The sequence below is a fragment of the Aquarana catesbeiana genome, linkage group LG13, assembly GCF_042186555.1.
Source record: "Aquarana catesbeiana isolate 2022-GZ linkage group LG13, ASM4218655v1, whole genome shotgun sequence".
NCBI classification, from domain to species: Eukaryota; Metazoa; Chordata; class Amphibia; order Anura; family Ranidae; genus Aquarana; species Aquarana catesbeiana.
Genome location: NC_133336.1, coordinates 212,531,779 through 212,549,244, shown reverse-complemented (window position 1 = coordinate 212,549,244; position 17,466 = coordinate 212,531,779). Strand labels below are relative to the sequence as shown.

Below are 17,466 nucleotides of genomic sequence, written 5' to 3'. Positions count from 1 at the left end.
GGGATGTGAATGGGGGAAGTACGGGCGCTGCAGAAGTGGTGGGTTCCCAATTATTAGGATTGGCGAATGCAGCAGGAAGGGCACTATGGGCACGACGGGCCTGTTTGTCTTCTTCTTGGTGGCAGCGGGACACTACTTGTGATTGCCACCTCACCAGCTTGAACTGCACTTATGGGACTCGCCATGTCACCAAGTGTTACTGCAGTGCTGGTTTGACTATGACCGGGGTGTACTAGGCCACTGGTGCTTGCCAGTTCACCAAAATGCTACCAAAAAAACTGTTAGCGATCGCAGGGATCAGGCCTGACTCTGCGAACGCTGCAGTTATGCGTTTAGTGTTTTGTAAGTGTCAGTGATCGATCGATACTGCACTTGGGTGGGCTGGGCTGGGCCGGGCGGAGGGGCAAAACGCAGGTGCTAGCAGGTATCTGGGCTGATCCCGCTAACACTGCGTTTTTGGGAACCCTAAACTGCTGGGGACGCTAGTATAGATCTGATCGGATCAGATATTGATCCGTTCAGATACTATACCACTAAGGGAGGTGTACGGTGCGTGCGTGGGTGTTAGCACTACTGGCACTAACCTGACGCTGCCTGGGGCTGGTGCTTGCCAGTTCACCAAAACACTACCAAAAAAACTGTTAGCGATCGCAGGGATCAGGCCTGACTCTGCAAATGCTGCAGTTATGCGTTTAGTGTTTTGTAAGTGACAGTGATCGATCGATGCTGCACTTGGGTGGGCTGGGCCGGGCGGAGGGGCAAAACGCAGGTGCTAGCAGGTATCTGGGCTGATCCCGCTAACACTGCCTTTTTGGAACCCTAAACTGCTGGGGACGCTAGTATAGATCTGATCGGATCAGATATTGATCCGTACAGATACTATACCACTAAGGGAGGCATATGCTGCGTGCATGGGTGTTAGCGGTACTGACGCTGCCTGGGGCGACGCATATCACCGCCAGGCGATCAGGGGGCTAAACCTTTATTCGGTAATAAACGGCGGGTGCCCTGACACTATAAAAAATAAACGAACTAACCAGCGTCACCCGTAACAGTTATACGGTGATCAGTGGTGAAAGGGTTAACTAGGGGGCAATCAAGGGGTTAAAACATTTATTAGATAGTATATGGGGGTCCCTGTCACTATAAAACGCTGACGGCGAACCTAAATATTTACGTCCCTAACTAGCGTCACCAGCGACACTAATACAGCGATCAGAAAAATGATTGCTTAGTGACACTGGTGATGGGGGGTGATCAAGGGGTTAAAACTTTATTAGGGGGGGTTAGGGGGGTACCCTAGACCTAAAGGGGGCTAATACTAACTGCCCTAACACAGTAACTGTCACAAACTGACATTATGCAGTAATCAGAAAAAAAAAAAAAAATACTGCTTGGTGTCAGTGTGACATGAGGGGGAGGAGTGATTGGGGAGGTGATCGGGGGGGCGATCGGGGGGGGGGGATCGGGGGTGTAATGTGTGCCTGGCATGTTCTTCTGTGTGTGTGTGTATGTGTTGTGCACTCACATGTCTTCTCTCCTCGGCGCCGGAACGGAAACTGCCGAGCCAAGGAGAGATGACATCACATCCTCTGCCTGTGTGTACTATACACAGGCAGGGGAGGATTCCCATTGGCTGGGAGCGATCACGAGGGGGGGCCACGATCGGATGGCCTCCCCCTCATCACTGAACGCTCCCAGTCAAAAGCCGACCGCCGCTGGCACCAGGGGGGATTCTAACCTCCAGTGCTCCTTTCCCCAATTGCAGAGGGATGATCCAGGAATACAAAAGTCCATGCTGAACTTAAGTCACAACATTTATAAAACAGAAATTGTATTTCTTTGTGTTTTTTTTCTAGATGATAAAGAAAAGTTCCACCGCCAGCTGTCATCATATGATGATCCATCACTGAGGAGGATATATGAGTATTATAAAGATGATCTGATCTACATCCTGGAGAACCTGAACCCTCATACTGTCCTGGTACAACTAACATCTCAGAAAGTCTTAAACACAGAGGTAAGAAAAAGATATCTCCAACTTACCTACAGAAAAATATGCAAAGGGAACTCAGAGTAAATACATGTTGTAGTTGGATGGATTACCCCAGTCCTTTATAATTGAACACCATATCACTCCATACTGATCATAAAATGCTGAACATTTAAGGGCCCTTTCACACAAACGTGTCCGTGTACGGGCTCCGCTTTGCTCAGTGGGGGATGGCTCCATTGATCCCCGCTGAGCAGGCAGATGACAGGTCTGTCTCTGCACACTGTGAAGGAACGGACCTGTCAGAGCGCCGCTCTCCTCTATGAGGGATCGGATGAAGACGGACCGTTTTCATCTGATCCGATGATGGATAGAAAAGTGGGGTTTACCTCCGTCACTCTTTTTCAGATCGGAGAGTGTCGGACGTCAGCGGACATGTCACCACTGACATCCGTCGCTCCATAGAGGTCTATGGAGCGTCTGTTCAGGTCCGCCTAAAAAACTGACAGGCGGACCTGGACGGACCGTCCGTATGAAAGAGGCCTTAGTCCTCCTAATAAAAGTGACCATATCAAAACTTCATTACATCCCATAAATCTACTAAAACCATTTATACAACTCCTCCCATCAGAATGTAACTATACACAAAGTTATAAGTGTAAAGGCTGGCCGGAGGCTAGCCTGTATTTGTGGGAGGAGTCTGAGAGGGCTATTTAAGCCTCCTCCTCTATCAGGCCAGGTGTCGTTGGCGTTTCTGGGTTTTACGCCGGCACACGTCACTTCTGGGTTCTTGCTGAACCTCTCTCGGTGCTCATGCCGGGCACCACTGGGGAGTCTGCCTGCCCACCCATCTACCTGTCCACCTTTATTCCATCCATCATACTGACTGATCGAGAGCTGATTACTCATCATTTTGATCCACGAGGGGGCCGCCCGCTCGCTCCTGCCGGTGTTCCCGCCAGGGGGGTACATCGGCCGCCTGCCAGTTTCTTTTCCTGGGCAGATCTGGCTCCACATGGGGGCTGCCTGGTGTTCCGGGGGGGTGTGGGGGATTCAGCCGCCTGACAGTTCCTCTCTCCTGCACAGAGCTGGCTTCACAAGGGGGCTGCCCGCTTCTCCCGGTGTTTGGGGGGAGGGGGGTGTGGGGGATTCGGCCGCCTGATAGCTCCTCTCTCCTGCACTAAGCTGACCCCACGAGGGGGCCGCCCACTTCTCCCGGTGTTCGGGGGTGGAGGGGGTGTGGGTGATTCTGCCGCCTGTCAGCTCCTCTCTCCTGCTCAGAGTTGGCTCCACAAGGGGGGCGCCCGGTGTTTGGTCGCCCGTCAGCTCCTTTCTCCCTACATCGCTGCAGTCAGACACGCAATAGGGACAATATATAAATAGATGAATCCGCGCTTAGGACAATGTAAGAGCTGCTGCCTGTCCCTAATTAGTTCCCCAAGGGGTCTAATTACATAGATATAATAGATAATTTGGGAGTAAAGATGGTGCTGCCCTATTATATAAATTAATTCGGGGTGGGTATGAGTGTCATAAGCTACAAGCTGTGTTCAATGAAATATAACATATAGGAGCTCCACCACTATGTGCCGTAATATGGTCTAGCCCAGGGGTCCTCAAACTACGGCCCGCGGGCCACATGCGGCCCACCGAGGACATTTATCCAGCCCAATCCGCCCAGGGCCGGATTCTCGACAATCCAGGCTCGGGCCGGGGCCAGGTCGGCTCGGCTTCGGCAGGGAGCATATCCGCTCCGCTCAAGCCGCCTCCCCCACCCCAGTAATGGAGGGCTCCGTGTGCCGCGCTGCATGCTGGGAAGTGTAGTTCCCAGCACAGTCCCGCACGGAGACAGGAGGCGCGAAGAGTGACAGCGAGAGCGGAGGCTTCAAGTAACAGCCTACTAACAAGTGAGGACCCCACTGTCCCACTGTCCCCCTGTCCACCCCACTGTCCCCCTGTCCACCCCACTGTCCCCCTGTCCCCCCCTCTGTCCCCCTGTCCATCCCTCTGTCCCCACTGTCCCCCTGTCCATCCCACTGTCCCCCTGTCCATCCCTCTGTCCCCCTGTCCATCCCGCTGTCCCCCTGTCCACCCCGCTGTCCCCCTGTCCACCCTGCTGTCCCCCTGTCCATCCCGCTGTCCCCCTGTCCGTCCCTCTGTCCACCCCACTGTCCACCTGTCCACCCCTCTGTCCCCCTGTCCACCCCTCTGTCCCCCCTCTGTCCACCCCTCTGTCCCCCCTCTGTCCACCCCTCTGTCCCCCTGTCCACCCCACTGTCCCCCTGTCCACCCCTCTGTCCCCCTGTCCATCCCTCTGTCCCCCTGTCCATCCCTCTGTCCCCCTGTTCCCCCCTCTGTCCCCCTGTCCACCCCACTGTCCCTCTGTCCCCCTGTCCACCCCACTGTCCCCCTGTCCACCCCACTGTCCCCCTGTCCACCCCACTGTCCCCCCCCACTGTCCCCCCCCACTGTCCCCCCTCTGTCCCTCTGTCCACCCCTCTGTCCCCCTGTCCACCCCACTGTCCCCCTGTCCACCCCTCTGTCCCCCTGTCCACCCCTCTGTCCCCCTGTCCACCCCACTGTCCCTCTGTCCCCCTGTCCACCCCTCTGTCCCCCTGTCGTCCCCCTGTCCACCCCTCTGTCCCCCTGTCATCCCCCTGTCCACCCCTCTGTCCCCCTGTCGTCCCCCTGTCCACCCCTCTGTCCCCCTGTCGTCCCCCTGTCCACCCCTCTGTCCCCCTGTCATCCCCCTGTCCACCCCGCTGTCCCCCTGTCCACCCCACTGTCCCCCCCTCTGTCCCCCTGTCCATCCCACTGTCCCCCTGTCCATCCCTCTGTCCCCCTGTCCATCCCTCTGTCCCCCCCCACTGCCCCCCCCTCTGTCCCCCTGTCCATCCCACTGTCCCTCTGTCCACCCCATTGTCCCCCTGTCCACCCCCTGTTCATCCCTCTGTCCCCCTGTCCACCCCACTGTCCCCCTGTCCACCCCTCTGTCCCTCTGTCCCCCTGTCCACCCCTCTGTCCATCCTACTGTCCCCCTGTCCATCCCTCTGTCCCCCTGTCCATCCCCTATATATATTATTATTTATTATTCATTCTTTTATTCTTTTGCACTACAAAAAAGATGTGTGCATAGGAATTTAGGAATTAGTTCATATTTTTTTTAAACTATAGTGCGGCCCCCCAACAGTCTGAGGGACCGTGAACTGGCCCCCTGTCTAAAAAGTTTGAGGACCCCTGTGTTAAACTCTCCAAATTGCCCAGAGAAAGAAAAACAGGGGGCTTCCTTCGTGAAGTATGTCCAGTTTATTGGTGCACACAAACAATACAAGAGTCCATAAGTATAAGCTAAAACGAAGATAAATGTATTGGCAGGCACCGCTGTATGCAAGGATGGGACCAGGAACGAGATGTAAGCGTGCGTCCCACCTTGCGTTCCAGCCTGCACTTCCGGGTATGACGTGTGAGCGTGACTCCGCCTTACACGTTTCGTCATAGGACGTTTTCAAAGACGTCTTTGAAAACATCCTATGACGAAACGCATAAGGCGGAGTCACGCTCACACGTCATACCCAGAAGTGCAGGCTGGAACGTAAGGTGGGACGCACGCTTACATCTCGTTCCAGGTCCCATCCTTGCATACAGCGGTGCCTGCCAATACATTTATCTTCGTTTTAGCTTATACTTATGGACTCTTGTATTGTTTGTGTGCACCAATAAACTGGACATACTTCACGAAGGAAGCCCCCTGTTTTTCTTTCTCTGGGCAATTTGGAGAGTTTAACAGATACAAGGTGGTAAGCGGTGGAGGAGCCTGGTCTATCTGGAACGCACAGCTCATCCTGGAACCATTGAAGGGGCCACACAGAATAGAGGAACCGCAGCAGGACCGGATTGAATAATACCCATCCCAAGGCACCCACTCTGTTGCTCGGTACCCCTGTGGGGGTGATTGTCTCTGGTGAGTGGGGGAGCACTGGGGGGCGAGCACTTCAAGTCACCGTTTGAAATATACACAGAAGTCACTGCTTTATGTTCCTGAGGCTGAAAAATTGCATATTTATTGAGCTTTGCTTTTTACATCATCTGGCTATAGTAACTCTCTGGTTTCAAATGGATAACATATTTTAAGAGGCTCGTTATTACCCGCTAAGAAAAGCAAATAGACTGAAAATAATTTTTCCATTTATGATTTTCATGTGATTTAATATTTATTGTATTTATTGTAACCTCAATAGAGATCCTACCACTGACACACTGATTAATATCTCTGGGAGCGACATAACAGTTTTTGCATTGACACTTTATCTCACACATGTTTTTCACTTAAAAGGAAATTTTTTTCCTCTAGTAGGCGCCATACTGTCACAATACTTTTGAACTCTGGGGTTAATTTTAATTTAATCTAATATTTTTTATAGAATCATTTTTTCTCACATTATTTACTATATTCTGAACAATATAGGCACCTTTTTTCACTGGGCCGATAGGAGTTTAATCTTTAATTAGTTTGTACTTACTTTTTGTTTTTTTCACATACATGGTCATTTGTTTGGTCTAGACCATATTACGGCACATAGTGGTGGATCTCCTATATGTTATACTTCATTGAACACAGCTTGTAGCTTATGACACTCATGCCCACCACGAATTAATTTATATAATAGGGCAGCGCCATCTTTACTCCCAAATTATCTATTATTAAATAGGGACAATATGTTTTAGTGTACATCCACCACATCTTGTTGGTCGTCCAAGGTAAGCACTACTACATCTGCCAGTACTACCACTCGCATGTTATTATTAAGCACATAAGGTCACATTCATTGTCAGCAGAGCTTCGCATTACTGGGAGGCTGGCAGGACAGGGAGGATGTAAACCACATACATTGCTGCTTTTACTTTGTCATTTTTGTTTTCTTTAGTCAGAGTTTCCATCGTAGCATTTCTGCCCCAGGAGTTTTTGTCATAACGTTCTGCCCCGGCGTTTTTGTCATAGCGTTCTGCCCCGGTGTTTTTGTCATAGCGTTCTGCCCCGGTGTTTTTGTCATAGCGTTCTTCCCCGGCTTTTTTGTCATAGCGTTCTACCCCGGTGTTTTTGTCATAGCGTTCTGCCCCGGCGTTCCTGTCATAGTGTTCCTGTGTCGGTTCTCTGTCTCTGTGTTCTGCCCCGGCATTTCTGTCTTGGCGTTCAGTCTCAGCATTTCGGTCATAGCTTTTCTGCCCCAGCATTTCGGTAATAGCGTTCTGCCCCAGCATTTTTTTCATAGCATTCTGCCCCAGCATTTCTGTCACAGGGTTTTCCCCAAGCATTTCTGCCACAGCGTTCTGCCCCAGCATTTCTGCCACAGCGTCATGGCAATTTTCTGGCATGGCGTCTGCCCCAGGATTTCTGTCATGGCATTTTTCTGTTATGGCGTTTTACTGTCATAATGTTCTGCCCCAGCATTTCTGTCTTGGAGTGTAGTCTCAGCATTTCTTTCATTGTGCTTCTGCCCCAGGATTTCTGCCATTGCATTTCTGCCTCAGCGTTCTGTCGTTGCGTTTCTGCCCCAGGATTTCTGTATTGGCTTTTTTGCCTCAGCGTTTCTGCCACAGGATTTCTGTCATAACATTTCTGCTTCAGCGTTTCTGTCTCAGCGTTCAGTTTCAACATTTCTGTCTTAGCGTTGCTGTCCTTGCGTTTCTGCCCCAGGATTTCTGTCATGGCATTTCTGCCTCAGTGTTTCTGCCCAAGGATGGTTGTCATTGCATTTCTGCTTCAGCGTTTAAGTCTCAGCGTTTCTGCCATAGCGTTTCTGCCCCAGGATTTCTGTAATTTCGTTTCGGCCTCAGCGTTCAGTTTCAGCATTTCTGTCATAGCGTTTTCCGTCATAGTGTTACTGTCTTTGCGTTTCTGCCCCAGAATTTCTGTCATAGCGTTTCAGCCTCAGCGTTCAATCTCAGCATTTCTGTCATAGCATTTCAGGCTCGGTGTTTCAGCCCTCACCGTTTCTCAGAGGGGCGTTGTTGTTCAGTCACGGCATATTCCAGTAGCTGTTTTATCTTCGTTGTTTGTCATGTCTCATAGTATCTTTGTTCATGTTTGTACCTGGGTCAGTTAGCTAGGGCTCACATGTTAGGATCTGTCACGTCTACAGATCCATACGGGCTGAGGTTTTATTTGTTAATGATTGTTGTCCACAATCTTCTTGCCCGTATACCATACGTCATACGATGCATGTTCTCCACACTTATACGACTACCCACCACGATCTGTGGGTACACTAGCCCTGAGTTTTCAGTTTAATTACCTGTCTCTGCTCTGCAGGTTACTCGGGCTTATTTACCATTTACACGAGGGGGGGGTCCATCATTAGGTTCATTCACACGCAGTGGTCTTGACATTTCTGCTCATGTTCTCATACTTAGGTAGGCACAGAGGGGCGTTGTTGTTCTCATGTCTTGTATGTCATTTCTCTTGTTCGTGTTCTCAGGTTGGGCTGTATTGGCATCCATTGTCCCCTTGATGGTCCTTAAGTGGTAGGTTTGGGCAAAGTCATCATGATTCTTGATTCCACTCTCGGCTCTGATCTCTTGTCTAGGATGTTAACTGGAAAACTGCTCAGGGATGGCAGTTTCAGTCACTTTGGGTATGACTGTATCATGCCATGGGAATTAATTCCCTGGGGTGGAGTCTGGCCCTCCTTCCTCGGTTCAGGATTCAGACTCGGTTGCCAGGTCACAGGCCAAAGCACGACCCGATCGAATCAGGTGGGACCAGTGTTCTGTGTCTGGCATGGTTTCTCCATGTTGACAATGCTTATTGCCATAGTGCATGAGCCTCATCCACCTACTCCATCACATCCTTCAGGTATTTAGCATTTTTGAACTCCTGCCAGTGGTCCTTTTGCACTCACCCTCGCACTTCCCCATACCAGTATGGGTAGGCCAGGGGTTGGGGGGGTTTCACTGAGCACTTCACTGGTGTCCGGTTGAAGTTTCGATCTTCTCTGCCATCATTTTGCAGAGGCTCCTCGGGCCAGCCATTGCTCCCCTTCCCCCCTTCAGGTCTGGTATGGATTTTAAGGGGAACCCTGCGCCAAAAAAAAAAAAAAATCGGCGTGGGGTCCCCCCAAAAATCCATACCAGACCCTTATCCGAGCACACAACCTGGCAGGCTGCAGGAAAAGAGGGGGGCGAGAGTGCGCCCCCCCTCCTGAATTGTACCAGGCCACATGCCCTCAACATTGGGAGGGTGCTTTGGGATAGCCCCCCAAAACCTCCATGGCTATCTCCGGGCCGCTCCCTCCATGCCAGCATGGATGCGGAGCGGCCCGGAGAAGAAAATAAAGAAGAGAAGAAGAGAAGAGGATGAAGAGAAGAGCGGGATCCTCCCCCCATGCCATGGGTGCGGAGCGGCCCGAGGAGAAGAAGATAGAAGACGCCGCGGAGGAGATGCTGGAAGAGAACGCCGGAGGAAGAACCAGAAGAACCAGAAGAACCAGAAGAAGAAGAAGATGAAGGAAGATAGAAGAAAGAAGAAGCATTTAAATAAAGGAATTGTCAAAAACTGTCTCTTGTCATTTTTAACATTTTTGACAGTTTTTTAGTGAAATGATAGTGGTAAGTACCCCCCTACCATTTCACACGGGGGGGCCAGGATCTGGGGGTCCCCTTGTTAAAGGGGGCTTCCAGATTCCGATAAGCCCCCCAACCGCAGACCCCCACAACCACCGGCCAGGGTTGTGGGGATGAGGCCCTTGTCCTCATCAACATGGGGACAAGGTGTTTTGGGGGGCTACCCCAAAGCACCCTCCCAATGTTGAGGGCATGTGGCCTGGTACGGTTCAGGAGGGGGGGGCCGTACTCTCGTCCCCCCCTCTTTTCCTGGGGCCTGCCAGGTTGCGTGCTTGGATAAGGGTCTGGTATAGATTTTTGGGGGGACCCCACGCCATTTTTTTTTTTTGGCGCGGGGTTCCCCTTAAAATCCATACCAGACCTGAAGGGTCTGGTATGGAATTTAGGGGGAACCCCACGTCATTTTTTTTTTAAATTTTGGCCGGGGTTCCCCTTAATATCCATACCAGACCTGAAGGGCCTGGTATGGAATTTAGGGGGACTCCCACATCATTTTTTTTTTTTAATTTTGGTTCGGGGTTCCCCTGTGGGGAATTCCCATGCCGTTTTTATCAATGAACTTCTATGTGTATTGTCGGACCGGCAATGCAATAGCCGCGAGTAGTTTTAAATGGGTTTTTTCCTTCGAAATGTCATTTTGCTGTCAGACTGTTCTAAACACGGGAAACATGCGCCCCTTTACAGGCATGCTATAGACACCCCCCAGCTATGAAATATAAAGGGATATTACACTTTTATGGTTTGACTTTAAGCATTATTAAAATCACTGAAAAAACGGCCGTTTTTAAAACTTTTTTTTGCATTGATCCATGTCCCTTGGGGCAGGACCCAGGTCCCCAAACACTTTTTATGACAATAACTTGCATATAAGCCTTTAAAATTAGCACTTTTGATTTCTCCCATAGACTTTTAAAGGGTGTTCGGCGGCATTCGAATTTGCCGCAAACACCCCAAATTGTGCGCTGTTCGGCGAACTGGCGAACAGCCAATGTTCGAGTCGAACATGAGTTCGACTCGAACTCGAAGCTCATCCCTGCTCATCACCAAGTCAGGAGTCGGGGGGTTTCTCCTGTCATAGCGGACACTTATCGGATATATACTGTTGCTATCCGGGCGCATGCTACTCCACTTGATGGATTGTTACTTTCCCTTCTTCACCTAAATGTGTGTCTTTTTGCCCTCTTTTCAGGCATACTGATCAATCAGGCCAAGGCACACCTCAGGCCTTGGTGCTTAGGAGTATCACTTTCTCATTCGAAGACTTTGACTACAAGTGCTGGCCAGAGGCTAGCCTGTATTTGTGGGAGGAGTCTGAGAGGGCTATTTAAGCCTCCTCCTCTGTCAGGCCAGGTTTCATCAGCATTTCTGGGTTCCCACCCATTTCCCCCAGTCTTCATACATGCTCATAAATCTATTTCTTATTCTTACATTCAGGGTATGCCCTCTTTTCAGGCATACTGACCAGCCAGGCCAAGGCACACCTCAGGCCTTGGTGCACTGATCGCTGTATAAATGTCAATGGTCCCAAAATAGCGCCAAAAGTGTCCAATGTGTCCGCCATAATGCCGCAGTCACAATAAAAATCGCTGATCACCGCCATTACTAGTAAAAAAAATATTAATAAAAATGCCATAAAACTATCCCCTATTTTGTAGACGCTATAACTTTTGCGCAAACCAATCAATAAACGCTTATAATAAAAAAAAGGAAAGGTCTCGCCCTACTAAACTTCTCCTATCCCAGCGCTATGTGATAATAGGTATATAACACAAAACAGAGATTGATATCTAGTGAAATAAAAATTGTCAAAAAGTGAGATGTCTCTCAGCAGCCACTTAACATGGATGAAATAAAACATACACAAATAGATGTGAAAATTATAACTATAAAGGAGAAACAAAGGGCGTTTGAAAAAGTCATGATGATGAAACGCGTCAGATCGTGACCCCTTGGCAACCGGAACTACGTCACGACGCTGTGCGCTCCAGACCCGGAGCCACCTAACAAAAAGGAGGAAGTATCGTATGCTGTGACCAGTAAGATCAATTTTTCAGCTCGTACTTCGCTCCCTTGGCCCAGGGACAGTTACAATTGTCAGCTCCCATTCCCAGCCGACTTTGAGCTACATAGTTAAATTTGGACCGGCACTGCGCCAAGAGATGATTTTATATACGTGTGTTTTATAAATACATTTTTGAAAACGGTATTGGACTATGTGGAATCTCTTTTCCATATGCGGATTCCGTTGGCGGCTCTATTTACTCACCTATGAGGATCCCTGGAGTGACCGGACCATAGGAAGCTGTCCAAGGCTTGTTAACCCCCGGGTTCTGGTGAGTTAGAACCCCTTGCGGGGGTGTGTGGAGCATGAGGTGACATATTGTATGGTGAATGGTGCACTCATCAAACTGGCTACACACACTCTATTCATCCACTTAGAGACTCTATTTATATTCCATCACACTTGACTTTGCTCAAGTCTTTCTTTCTCGTACATCACGGGACACAGAGCCTCAGTAATTACTGATGGGTTATATGGGTAGCACAAGGTGATTGGACACTGGTCACACCCTAGACAGGAAGTTCAACCCCCTATATAACCCCTCTCCTTACTGGGGATACCTCAGTTTTTCCGCCAGTGTCTTAGGTGTTGGTCACGAATAAGATGTGCTGTGCTGAGCTCCAAAGAAATATCCTACACTGGGGCAAGCCATGCAACCGGATCCATTCAAAGTGCTTTTTCAGGCCAAATTGGATGGTACCCGGGCCTCGTGTCCCAAGAAATGAGGTTTTACCTGTAACGCTTCTCTTTTTAGAGAGCTGGACCCCGGGATCCAGTATTTGGTTTTTTCAGACATATCCCTGGCGGGGTGCTTTACGGGGCCAGAACTGCGGATCCTCCTATTCAGGGGGGCCCCAGTCTCTGAAGGTTTTTTCAAATGGAACCCACCAGGAGAGGTGAAGATTGGGTCTGTATAACAGAACCCTGCAGCTGGATAAGGTAAGAGGAGACTCCTCAGGAATTTTTTTTCTACTCCTCAGGAGTAGGTTTTCTCCTTTAAGTAAATGCATGCTATGCCTATTGCCACCACCGGGGGCTGTCAAGAGCACATACCTTTTCATGCTTGTTCTGTCTGTCTCAGTGTCCACGCTGTACGCTCCTCCAGCCAGGCTCCAGGTAGGATGGGTTGGGGGTTCTCTCCTTAGGGATACTTCCCCCCATGATTTAGGGGGGCCAGGGTGGCCTGGACAAACAGCGGTAGTATACCACCACCGCCGCTGCTGCTGCCGCTACCACATTTTTGACAGGTTCCCCATCCACTGGCCCTTCTCTCTCCTCCACCCCAGCCTCCCCTCCATGCTTGTCCCGAGGATCGGAGCCTCGGTTCACGCGGGAAAGCGCACGTTTTTGAAAAAAATGACGGGTGGGGTGGGAGGGGTGTTCGGAGGAGGGGGGTGGAGCATTAACATGACGTCCGGCGTGATTAGACGCCCACATCGCTGGCTACACAGGCTATAAAGTGCACTCTCTTTCAGGTGCACACAGCCTATGGAGGGACACAGAGCTGGCGGGCGCATGTGAGGTGGGACACAGGCATTCTCCCAGGCAGCATTTACTTAAAACACCAGACTGGGCATTGGTAGCAGCGGCAGTTGCTGTACTACATCGCTCAGCAGTCAGTGTTTTTTTGTGGTACCTCCACCTTTTGTTGCTTTGCACTATGGGTAGAAGAGGTACAAATACCCCGAAAACCAGAGGCTCTAGGGGATCTCCCTCAGGCTCTGAGGCCCCCCCGTCTGCAGCACCTTCCCCCCTGTGGGACCTGGGATGGCTGGCCAGGGTGAGCCGTCGGTGTCAGGGGCTGCATCTGCTTCTGGCACTTCAGCCCCTGTATACATTACGCAGGAGGTTTTTTCCTCAAACATTAATGAATTTGAGGAAAGACTAATGGCCTTAATTGCATCTTCACTCAGTGGAAGAAAACGCACTAGGTCTCCCTCTGTTACCCAGGACCCTCAAGCAGAGGAACTCTGGGAAAAAGGAGAGGAATCCCTCTCAGAGGATCGGGATGAGACTAATGATTCTTCTTCTGAGGAATCAAGTGGAGAAGGGCCCTCTTCAGCTTCTCAGGATGAGAAGGTGTTAGTGCAAATTCTTGCTGGATTGGTTCCCTCCACATTTAAGTTGCCCGTATCTGAGTCAGTTAAAGAACCCTAATCTTCTTTGGATTCACTGAAGCCTCCTCAAACAAGACATGTTTTTCCTGTTCATAGTTTACTAGAAAAGCTCATCTATTCTGAGTGGGATCACCCAGATAAAGTTTTTTCCGCCTAAAAAGTTTTCAACACTTTATCCTATGGAGGAAAAATTTAGGAAAATGTGGGGTATACCGGCAGTTGACGCCGCCATTTCCTCCGTAAATAAAAGTCTGACTTGTCCTGTTGACAATGCTCAGATGCTTAGGGATCCAATTGATAAAAAAATGGAATTCCTGTTAAAAAATATTTTTTCCTTAGCGGGTTCAGTGGCTCAACCTGCAGTGGCAGCAATCGGAGTGTTACAATACTTAAGAGAACATGTTAAACAGGTCCTCAAAGTTTTACCTGAACAGCAAGCCCGGGGGTTGGCTAACCTTCCAGCGGCTTTATGTTTTGCTGTTGACGCAATCAGAGATTCTATCATCCAAACCTCTCACCTTTCGCTTGGGTTGGTGCATATGCGTAGAACAATTTGAAAAATTGGTCAGCCGAATCACCATGTAAGAAGCTTCTGGCTGGATTTCCATTTCGTGGTGCAAGGCTGTTTGGAGTGGATTTGGACAATTATATCCAAAAGATCTCTAGTGGGAAAAGCACACTCTTACCAGTTAAGAAAAGGAGTAAACGTCCCTCTTTTAAACGGGCTCTTTCCCCAGTGCCAGGAGCATCAGCCTCCAGGCAGTCGTGACGGCCTCCTCTGTCAGGCTCAAGAAATAAATTTCAGAGTCGACCCCAGGGACAAAAGAAGTCCTGGGGGAAGAAGCCTACTAGACAAGACGCTAAAGCCTCTTTATGAAGGAGCTCCCCCGCTCGCTCGGGTGGGGGAAAGACTGCTACAGTTCTCAAAGCTCTGGCAGGAAGATTTCCAGGAAAGATGGGTAATCTCCACGGTAACTCTAGGTTACAAACTGGAGTTCCGAGCATTCCCCTCTCCTCGTTTCCTTAGATCAAATGTCCCCAGAGATCCAGAGAAAAAGCAGTCTCTCCTTCTAGCGTTAGAGCGACTATTGTCGCAAAAGGTCATTGTGGTGGTTCCCACGGAAGAGCAGGGATTGGGGTTTTATTCAAACCTTTTCACAGTTCAAAAACCAAATGGAGATGTCAGACCCATTCTGGATCTAAAGGATCTAAACCGATTCCTAAAGATTCGATCCTTTCGCATGGAATCAATTCGATCAGTAGTCTCCATCCTACAAGGAGAATTTATGGCGTCAATAGACATCAAGGATACATACCTGCATGTACCCATTTTCCCTGCTCATCAAAAGTACTTGCATTTCGAAGTAGAAAAACACCACTTTCAGTTTATAGCCCTGCCTTTCGGGCTAGCCACTGCACCTCGGGTGTTTACAAAAATCTTGGCTCCTCCTCTGGCCAGATTAAGGGCCCTAGGTATAACTGTCATAGCATACCTAGACGACCTGCTCTTGATAGACCGGTCGGTAGCCTGCCTGGACCAGAACTTGGATTCAGGTAGTCAGGACAAAAAAGGGTCCTTCTGTTCGCCTTTGTATGAGGCTGCTGGGAAAGATGGTGGCTTCATTTGAAGCAGTTCCCTATGCTCAGTTTCATTCAAGACTGCTGCAACACAGTATCCTGTCTGCCTGGAACAAGAAAGTGCAGGCATTAGATTTTCCGATGCGTCTGTCTCCTACAGTGCGTCAGAGTCTCAGTTGGTGGTTAATACCCGAAAAACTGCAAAAAGGGAAGTCCTTTTTACCGGTTACCTGGACAGTGGTAACAACGGATGCCAGTCTTTCGGGTTGGGGAGCAGTTCTGGAACAGTCTGCGGTCCAAGGGGAATGGTCCAAAATCGAGAGGACCTTACCCATCAACATTCTGGAGATCCATGCGGCGTATCTAGCCCTAAAGGCCTTGACTCTAAGGCTACAGAGTTGCCCTGTCAGGATCCAGTCTGACAATGCCACAGCAGTGGCTTATATCAATCACCAAGGAGGCACCAGGAGTCATGCAGCTCAGGGAGAAGTGAACCAGATTTTAGTCTGGGCAGAAAAGCATGTGCCATGCATATTGGCAGTTTTTATTCCAGGGATAGAGAACTGGCAGGCAGACTATTTGAGTCACCAGCGGTTAGTCCCAGGGGAATGGTCTCTTCATCCCAATGTCTTTTGGGCCATATGCCAAAGATGGGGGGTTCCAGATGTAGATCTCTTTGCATCCAGATTCAAAAAAAGGATCGACAAGTTTGTGGCAAGAACAAAGGATCTTCTGGCATGCGGGACAGATGCGTTGGTGATTCCGTCTGCTACTGCCACGACTCCTTCGCAGGATCAGGCAGGAAAAGAAGTCAGTACTTCTGGTGGCCCCAGCTTGGCCCAGGAGAACTTGGTATGCAGAAATAGTAAGGATGACAGTAGGTTCCCCGTGGACCCTACCGTCACGTCCAGACCTGTTATCTCAAGGTCCAGTGTTCCATCCTGCCTTACAAACGCTAAATTTGACAGTTTGGCTATCGAAACCCACGTTCTGAAGAGTCGTGGGCTTTCAGGTCCTGTGATCTCTACCTTGATCAATGCAAGGAAGCCAGCTTCCAGAGTGATTTATCATAGAGTCTGGAAAACTTATGTATCCTGGTGTGAATCCAGGGGTTGGCATCCCAGAAAATATGTAATAGGTAGAATTCTTGACTTTCTACCAATGGGATTAGAAATGAAGCTGGCCTTGAGTACCATCAAGGGCTAGGTCTCAGCCTTATCAGTATTATTTCAATGGCCACTTGCTTCACATTCTTTGGTCTGAAACTTTACGCAGGGAGTGATGCGTCTTAATCCTCCGGTTAAGGCGCCCCTAAACCCCTGGGACTTGAATTTATTTCTGTCAGTTTTACAGAAACAGCCTTTTGAACCAATACGTCAAATTCCCTTGGTCTTGTTGACAAGAAAGTTAATTTTTCTGGTAGCCATTTCTTCTGCTAGAAGAGTATCAGAATTAGCAGCCCTTTCCTGTAAAGAGCCTTATTTAATCATGCATAAGGATAGAGTGGTATTGCGCCTTCTCATCCTAGCTTTCTACCGAAAGTGGTTTCAGATTTTCATCTAAACCAAGATATTGTTCTACCTTCCTTTATTCCAGATCCCTGTTCTACGGAAGAAAGGTCACTACATTCTTTGGATGTAGTAAGAGCAGTCAAAGCCTATCTGGAGGCAACTGCTCAAATTCGCAAAACTGATGTTTTGTTCGTGTTGCCAGAAGGTCCAAATAGAGAACAGGCAGCGTCAAAGTCTACCATTTCAAGTGATTATTATCAAGTGATAAATGATTATTCAAGCTTACGGTTTGAAACAAAAAATTCCACCTTTTCAAATCAAGGCACACTCCACAAGGGCTATTAGTGCTTCTTGGGCGGTGCATCACTGGGCCTCTATGGCTCAAATCTGCAAGGCCGCAACCTGGTCTTCAGTCCATACATTTACCAGATTTTATCAGGTGGATGTAGGAAGGCATGAGGATATCGCCTTTGGGCATAGTGTGCTGCAAGCAGCGGTACGAGGTCCTCAGGTCTGATTACACCCTACGTTGTGTGGTCCCCTCCCCTCAAATAGCATTGCTCTGGGACATCCCATCAGTAATTA

General features: G+C 49.3%; 1 protein-coding gene across 1 annotated transcript in view; it reads left to right on the top strand.

Moving 5' to 3' along the window:
- LOC141116665 (NACHT, LRR and PYD domains-containing protein 3-like) overlaps window positions 1-17,466 on the top strand; it is a 722,006-nt gene that overhangs the window by 106,186 nt on the left and 598,354 nt on the right. Inside the window, exon 3 of the mRNA XM_073609057.1 lies at window positions 1,860-2,020. Coding sequence (XP_073465158.1) covers window positions 1,860-2,020 — 161 coding nt within the window. The remainder of the gene's footprint in view (window positions 1-1,859; window positions 2,021-17,466) is intronic.